The sequence below is a fragment of the Vigna umbellata genome, chromosome 1 (assembly GCF_029865625.1).
Source record: "Vigna umbellata cultivar VRB3 chromosome 1, Vumbellata_1.0, whole genome shotgun sequence".
In the NCBI taxonomy this organism is placed as follows: domain Eukaryota; kingdom Viridiplantae; phylum Streptophyta; class Magnoliopsida; order Fabales; family Fabaceae; genus Vigna; species Vigna umbellata.
In genome coordinates, this window is record NC_142165.1 from 58,524,269 (window position 1) to 58,533,040 (window position 8,772).

At 31.6% G+C, this 8,772-nt stretch overlaps 1 protein-coding gene across 1 annotated transcript; it reads left to right on the forward strand.

The window, feature by feature from the left end:
- Positions 1-4,614: 4,614 nt before the first annotated feature.
- Positions 4,615-6,902, forward strand: LOC124843167 (uncharacterized). The gene is made up of 3 exons (XM_047319822.2): positions 4,615-5,166; positions 5,287-5,430; positions 5,776-6,902. Exons 1-3 carry the CDS (start codon positions 4,682-4,684, stop codon positions 6,254-6,256), a joined length of 1,110 nt encoding a protein of 369 aa, XP_047175778.1. The 5' UTR covers positions 4,615-4,681; the 3' UTR covers positions 6,257-6,902.
- Positions 6,903-8,772: the final 1,870 nt, after the last annotated feature.

An 8,772-nucleotide genomic window follows, 5' to 3' on the forward strand; every position in this document is an offset into this window, starting at 1 on the left:
CATTAAAGTGTTAGTGACCTAAACGTTTAGGTATGATACAAGTATTATCATTTAGCATTTGTCTATTTTGAGTAAATTTTAAGCGTTTAGGATATCCATCGTGTTTAGTGCTTATTGAACATATTTTAGGCGCTTATTGAACATATATTGAAAGGTTTGAAAGAGAGAGAGTAAGAAAGATGGTGAATTCAACTTTCCAAATAAAACAAAATACTAATAACTAACATTTATCGATAAAAAAAAGAAAACTAAACAAGTATTCAAAAATAAAAACTTACTACGTAACATAGGTGTTACAAGAAAGGAAAAGATAATGCTCATAAGGTATCACTTATAAAAGGGACAAAATTCCAAAAGATTAAGAGCAAAGAAAAATTATCCAAAAAAACTTATACAAAATATATTTAATAAAAATTTCTTATCCAAAATATTGCTCAACAATTTCTCTTAAGAATCTTAAAACAATCCTGAATCTCTTCATGTAAGGTAAAAGAAGTCAATTTAAAATATGAGAGAAAACTAACTTACACTATTCCCAAAACTATAGTTAATTAATTATTGCAAATGATAATAAAATATTTTGTTCTTGAGTGGATGGACATCCATCACGAACCAATTAATTGATTATTTACGAATTTAAGTGACTTTTTAAAATTGAGTTCTCAATATAACAAATTATATTTTAATATATATATTATATGTATATATATATATATATATATATATATATATATATATATATATATATATATATATATATGTATATATGTATGTATGCGCGCGCGCCACCAAAATAACTACGAAATCTTCAATAGTCTATGCATATTAATATAATATGAGTGAATCAAATAATATTTTTGGAATAAAATAATTTTAATTATCATATGAGAGAAGTATTCGATAGAGAATATTTCTTGCTAATGAGAAAAAAGTATTATCATATAAAATCTTATGCCGATCTCATTGAATGACTAGATTAGTCACTCTTATAGTTGAATCAATATGTAAAATTTGAGTTATTAATAAACATTTCCTTAAAAAAAGTGAGTTGCAAGCACTATTCACGATATGTACCTGCTTATTGGAGAAGGCTTTTACTTTGTAAATAACATGCTTGACTTTTATCACATTAATTAGGTTTATCAGAATTCACCATATATACCTTTTTTACATTTATTTATCTCTCTTAATTAATATTGTTTAAAGGTTAGGTTCAGTTTAATTGTACTTTTCGTCTCAATTATAATTTTTCATATTTGGATTGTATCAAAATGGGGCTATATCATATATATGCAGCAAAAACAACACGCAAATCTCTTACTATATTCTCTTTGTTTCTTTCTAAAAAATTAGAATGGACAGCATTTTTCTGAAACATATACTTCTCTAACATAGTCCAATTTTCATTAATCCTTTTTTAATATAATTTTCTATGGAGTATTTTAGTCTCTAAAATTATCATTCAAATCATTACATTTCAAATGGCAAGGAAAATTAAAATTATTAAATTATGATATATGCATTTAACATAATCGAAACATTAAATATTCTGATTCTACATTTGTGATATTGTACCCGAGGCAAAGATAATATCAATCATATAAATTTATATATAATCTAGGTTTATTTGTCTAAAGAAGATTATTCGTACTAAAATGATACGAAAAATGCTAATTAGGTATTAAGAGACATTAAATCTAACTAATATAAATCCTTTTGAATATTATAAATATGTACAATTCATTTAATAAATAGTGTTTACTTTTTATCATATTTATTACATCTTTTTCGTCTTGATTCGAGTGTCAGAATGTTTTTATCTCTCTCCTATATATGACATGCGAAATCCATGTAAAAAAAGACGTGTAGATCAAAGACATCTATTCTTGTAAATACATACATCTAACCTATTGTAATTCACACAACTAAAATTAGAAGAACTAAAATGACATACTAAAAGACAACTAAACTACCTAAAGTTGCTTTACTTTAATTTAATCAAAATTAACAAAAAAAAAACAGTTATAGTTAATATTCTCTTACATGTGTTAAATTCCTAAAAAATAAAATAAAAAATAATAGTTATTTTAATATTTACAATAGAAATAGCTTTGTGGAAGGTCTGGATTGGTCATTGGAGATTCTCCCCAGGTACATATTTTGATTTTGGGGTCAACAAAAGCACTTGACTCTTGAATGTTCTTTCTCTATGGGCCAGTGAAGATGAAGAAGAAAACTGAAGCAAACTAGAAACGGCATGAAGATGCGGCAAAAAGAAAAACCATTAATGAAGGAGCAACAATATTCATGTTAAGGTTAATATGGTTATTAATAGTTAATTAGGTGCATTGAACACAAATGAGTTGTCAATTTTAATTAAATTAATGTTTAATTAATTATTCGGAGGACAAATGAGAGAAAACATAAGATTAAAATAGGGTTGGTATTCGTTACAAGCGTTGGTGTTATTCTTGGATTATGACCTTATAGGACTTTCTCCTATAATATTAACGTCATTATTGGACTGTGCCAACTTGTTAACTACACTATCATTTCTATCTATCTTCTCCGGCATCTATGGCAAACACATACACCATTACACTCACCATACACAAATCATCATCATCACCATCAACATCAACATGAACATGATTGGTTTCGATTTTGAATTTTTCTGTGTACAAAATAAAAGGTACCCTTTTTAGCAAGAGCAAAGTTCGGTTTGATTTGATTACTATTTTTATTATTATTATTATTATTTATTATTGTTATTATTGGACCAAGCATAGTGATAGATTGGGTTTACGTAAAGCATGTGTAGTAGCTAGAAAAAGGAAAGGAAAAAACAAAGAGAGTGAAAGGGAAAGGAGTAAAAAGGAGATGATGAAATCCAAACTAAGGAGAAGATGGTGTGAATGGCATGGCCATGCAATAATAATGTTCATTGCCAAACCTCAATAGTAGATTTTAGATGCTGACGTAAGCACCTCGTCACCAGAACAAACCCACACACCGTCTACGCCACGTGCCTACCACTGTGTCGGCTACGGTCAAAAGCCGGTGCCAGTCCCAGACACGTGTGACCTTTCTATTATCTCCAAACCAAATTTTGTATTTTCTAATTTATAAGTCCAAAAGTTTGAATCATTGACTTCAACACTCACTAATCACCCTCTCTCCACGCGCTCCTCACCCACCTCCCTCACACGCGCCCATCCCAAACGGAAAGTCCTCTTTTTTACACGTGATATAAACTGTGGAGTGCAAATATTGCACCCTAATCTGTGTTTAACCTTCACACGTTCTTCTTTCAACATTTTAATTTCTCAAACAAAAATAAAAATTGCAAAATTTAACTAATATAAACAATTTAAGTTAGGCTTAAATCCATTTCATTGAATTTTGATATCTGGTAAAGTTTTATATTTTTATTCACTTTTTTTTTTCTAAAAAAAATTAAACCATTTTGGTCAAATGTGCCATTTAATTAGTTAATAATAGCAATTACCCATTTAATATATAGATTTGCAATATATTTAATGATAGATTAAATGTTTAATTTAAAAAAATTAGAGAAACAAAAAATCTGCAATAACATATTTATATGCATGTGGAGTAAAAGTGATTTGAATGTTAATTATTGAAACAGTGTGGATGTTTATGTTCCTTGTGAAGAGTGCAGAAATTTACAGGATTGAAAAGTGTTAACAACATCCACTTGGATGTGTCTAGAAAAAGATATGAGAATCACGTAAAAACAATATCACAGTCAACCATGCTTTCTTTGACTATTCTTTTCCTACTGAACCAAAAAACGGAAACAAGACCAGCGGCTACAGATTTTAACTGGGTGAGACCACCTCGGATTCTAGTTTATGTTTTTGTTTTGTACACATACAATTAGTGGTTTCATGGATTTCGGCAAACAAGGAAGAGAGAACATAGAGAAACTCTTCTTCTTCTTCTTCATTTTTATAATTTTGGGTTGAAAAGAAAAGGTATTGTTTTGTAGAAGACTCCCAATTGGACTGAAAAGTCAAGCAAATTTAAAAAATGAACCATATTTTTATTGCCAACTCTTTGAGTTTCAAAAGGCTGAAGATTCGGTTATGCCAAATATTAATTCAGATTACATAAGAGTGATTAGATTTTATATATATAATAGCTGTGTGCTCACTCAATGCATATGGCAAAATCTACATTTTGTCTTGACCAGGGAATTCCAATTCTATATTTTAAGGCATATTTAGCCGAGAGTGATTTATTTAATGAATTGGTGGTGAGGTTATATAAGTATAAGAAAATGTATGGATTATGGTATGTTTGTTATTTTTTGGTGTATAATTGTAGAGTTAGGAATGAGAATCAGCCTGTCTCCATAAGTAATATTATGCATGGATGAGTTTCCTTAATGGAAGTAACATGACTGAAAATGTTTCCATATGAGAAAGCACTTTGTGGTCTTGTGATTGGAAGGTATTTTGTCAACCTCCTTTTAAAAGTGACCATAGCAGCTCCCCATTCAAACTCAAAGACTTTTTTTATTTCCCTATTTTTATAATCTTATAAATACACACATTAATTAAGTTGAAGAGATAAGCTACATAGTCCCCACCAAGCATACGCGACCTCACACAGTACTGCTCTTTTTCTTGTGCTACTTCTCTTCTCTTTCTTCTTCATGTCTGTTGAACCTAAAGAACTTTACTACCAGGACCTTGTCCTAGACCACAACAATCACCACGGAACAGTAGCAGCAGCAGCAGGAGTAGGAGGAGGATCTGACATGTACCAAAAGCACTTTTCCACTTCCTTAATCCCTGCTGCTTCAACACCCTATGACTCACAACCCTTTGATCCCTCCTACATGACCTTCACCGAGTGTTTGCAAGGGGGCATGGATTACAATTCTCTTGCAACTTCCTTTGGCCTTTCTCCTTCCTCATCCGAGGTTTTCTCATCTGTTGAAGGCAACCACAAGCCTGCAGAAGGAGGAGACGGAGGAGGAGCCACTGCTGCCACTGAAACCCTTGCCACTCTTAACTCGTCTATCTCTTCTTCGTCTTCTGAAGCCGGGGCTGAAGAAGATTCAGGAAAGAGCAAAAAGGATAGGCAGGTGAAGACAGAAGAAGGAGGAGGAGGAGGAGGAGAAAACTCTAAGAAAGGGTGAGTGTCTTTTTTCTAATTTTCTTAACCTGATCTACCTCAACCCCTTGCTTTTATATATTTTTCTCTTGTTTATGCTTGAATGGTGCAACTTAGAATCTGTTTCTTTCAAATTAACAGGAACAAGGATAAGAAGAAAGGAGAGAAGAAACAGAAGGAGCCAAGGTTTGCCTTCATGACCAAGAGTGAGGTTGATCACCTTGAAGATGGATACAGATGGAGAAAATATGGACAGAAAGCTGTCAAGAATAGCCCTTATCCAAGGTATGAACACCCTTTTCCCTTTCCTTGCACCCAAATAAGATCAAAATCAAGCCTAGCTATAGTTTCCACATAAAATTATTCCACACACAAATTCCCTTTGTCACTGATGTTATCATAGCTCCATCAATCTCTTAGATCTTTACATTTCAGATGAAATAAGAAATATGTATCTAAATATGACTCATTATATGTATACTAGAGACATTATTCTTGGTCCCGGTTGAATCCTAATGAAAATCAAGAAAAGGAAAATCAAACCAGACCTCATTACAGTAATGGGGTAAAGTGAAAAACGATGTGAAATGAGGTATTTTGATGGATGATGATGGTGAACGAATATTGCAGGAGCTACTACAGGTGCACTACACAGAAGTGCACAGTGAAGAAACGCGTGGAGAGGTCGTTTCAGGACCCAACCACTGTGATAACAACGTATGAAGGTCAGCACAACCATCCGGTCCCCACATCGCTGAGAGGGAATGCGGCCGCAGGAATGTTCACACCTTCTTTGCTCGCCACACCAACTCCACTTGCAGCCGGGTCAAACTTCCCTCAAGATCTCTTCCTTCACATGCATCATCAGCATCACCACCACCACCACCACCCTCACCATCACTTTCACAACACCCTCTTCTCCACACAATCAACAAACGCCGTTACCACCACCAGCACCACCGTTACCACTGCTTCCACTCCTCCCTCCATTTACTCATCCTATAACATTAACAACTCTCTTCTTCACAACCAGTATCTTCCTTCGGAATATGGCCTCCTTCAAGACATAGTCCCATCCATCTTCCACAACAAGACACACCACCAGAATTAATTCAAACCAACCATGCATCTCAACGATACCTATATCTATATCTATATCTATATATCGGTTTTTGGCCTTGTTTATGGTCCCCTTTGTATATATAGTTAATTTGAAGAGATAGTTTTGTTTAGTTATGTGATCCTGACTCATCATCACAACTCTAGCCTGCTTCTGATGCTTTGTTTTGAAGTGGGTTGGCTTGACATCGATCTGCTATAATGCGTGGAGACTGGTTTGAAGGAAAAAAAATGGTGGGGTATGAGAACTTTACTCAGAAACAAGATCTTTTATATGTGTATTAATTAGTCATGTGTATGCATGCAGCTCGTTTGAGATTTTCGCATGGCTAGTGTAACGTTATTGATCTGATTGAAATATTACTTCATATGCATATGGGTCGGTGGACGTTGTTACTCTCCATTTTTCCTTTCTTTCCCTTCAAGAACTTGTGCATCTGTGTTCAACCATTTGCTATATCTCATCAACCAGGACACACACATGCAAGTACATAACATGTGCAAGATTTGTTTGTAAGCACTCTTGAGCCACCAGGTGCAAATAGATATTCCATTATTTGTGGAGAGAGATTTTTTAAGAGAATTATTGTCAACACTATATATCAGATGAAATTTATTATAAATCAATGTTTTTTCAAGTTTTTGTTCTCGATTTCTTTCTTTAGTTTATCATACATCGCAATGTTTTGGAGTCTTTCTCTTGCTCTTTTGTTTAATGTCTGCATTTTGATCTTTTTTTAATTTTAGTTAAAATATGTGTCGGGAAAAGTCAGAGAATATTGCTATAACTTTGTTTGTTAATCTATGATATAGATTGTTAGTAGTTTGATATTATATCTGTAAAACAAGAATAATGAAAATTATTAGCTTTGGTTGCTCTTAAAAAGGAAAAAATAGGAAAGTATTGACCGTAAAATGATTTTTACGTTTGCCTAACTTAATCTTTAATGGTCAAAGTAAAACAAAGCTGCTTAGTATTGTGAAGTAGATATTTCCTTCGTTTTTTTCTTCTTTTTCGGGGGGTCAACAGAGCATCATCTGTTTATGTTTATGTATGTGTGAAAGGTTAACTTGAAACTTCATAAAGTTAGAATTTGTCTAAGTTGATCATAGTCATGACTTAGAAGCCTTCGTGTAAATGGAACTGTATTCCACATGGACCTATTTATATATATATATATATATATATATATATATATAATGAATAACTCATATTTTTCTTTTAATAATCCACGATAATTCATTATTTTCTGACATGAAATCGAAAATAAATAAACAAAATTACTTGAGATGATAAAAAAGTTTTGTGGCTGAAAAAGTGCCAAGAAGGTGTAAACAAGCCATGTACATATGCAAGGATGAAATTAAGTGAGATGATTCATTAAAAGACCCTTGGCCTAACCTATTTAACAAATAATTAGTTAGGCTTGAGTTTTTAGAAATGGTTGTTTAACCAAGTACCAACTTGATATATTTTTCAAAAAACGATTAAAAGAAAATTTATTCAGCATTTATTAGTTTATTTATCATCTATATACTTGATTAAAGTTTTATATGATATTTATACAACTGAAATAGTTATAATTAAACACAGTACATCTTAATTTTATTCACAATATATTCATTATTTTATTAAAACTTGCATCAATATAAATACTAAGTAAACTTAAAAAGCCTCAATACAATTGAAGTGCCGAAGCAAACTTTCTAATTAGATTAGGCTTTCATATAAAAAAGTTAGGTTGTACATAATTTTTTTTTTATATTTATATACATAGTATTATAATATTAATTATTAATATTGGAAGCGGAAGGAACCTATATATATTTAAGTGATTGGTGACGTAAAAAACCTCTCATATTAATTCCTGAAATTGTTAAAATTATTCATTTTTCGCCATGACTTCGTATATAAATTATTGTTTAACTTCTAACAAAAATTCAAAAACACAAAGTGTTCAATGATGCGACGATTTATTCTCTTTTACAAATAAACACTTTGAAGCTACAATTTTGTAGGGCAATTAATTATATATATGCAGAAGAGCTTTGATTCTATGAAGCTATATGAGTTATTTATTTGATAGAGACCTAACTAAAAATTATTTATATAATTACTTAATTAACACTTTGAAAATGATTTGTTGATGGCATGACATTGGAATCCCTGGCCTAGTATTCTAGAGTTCATTGTTCATGAGGTGTCAAATATTTAATATAGTATAATTCATTCATTTGATTTTACATACAAAGCCTAAACATTTTATACATTGTAATTTGAGAGAATGATTCGAGGCAAGGACAGAGACAATAACTAGGGTTAGTCATTAGTGATAGCTATGACACTACATAAACATATCTTAAATCCTTGGAGTAGCTAAGATGAATATACATATTTCAAAACTTTACTATTAAAATTTGGTCTTTTTATTTTTTGAATATTTGCTAATCCTTGGTCAAAATGTTATCTTTCACTGTTAAATAATGATGATTTTATAATGAAAATGT

Excerpts from the sequence above, each read along its gene's own strand:
- LOC124843167 (XM_047319822.2), top strand. The coding sequence starts at position 4,682 with ATGTCTGTTGAACCTAAAGAACTTTACTACCAGGACCTTGTCCTAGAC. Across the intron at positions 5,167-5,286 it reads GGAGAAAACTCTAAGAAAGG|GAACAAGGATAAGAAGAAAG; the intron begins GTGAGTGTCTTT and ends TCAAATTAACAG. Across the intron at positions 5,431-5,775 it reads AAGAATAGCCCTTATCCAAG|GAGCTACTACAGGTGCACTA; the intron begins GTATGAACACCC and ends CGAATATTGCAG.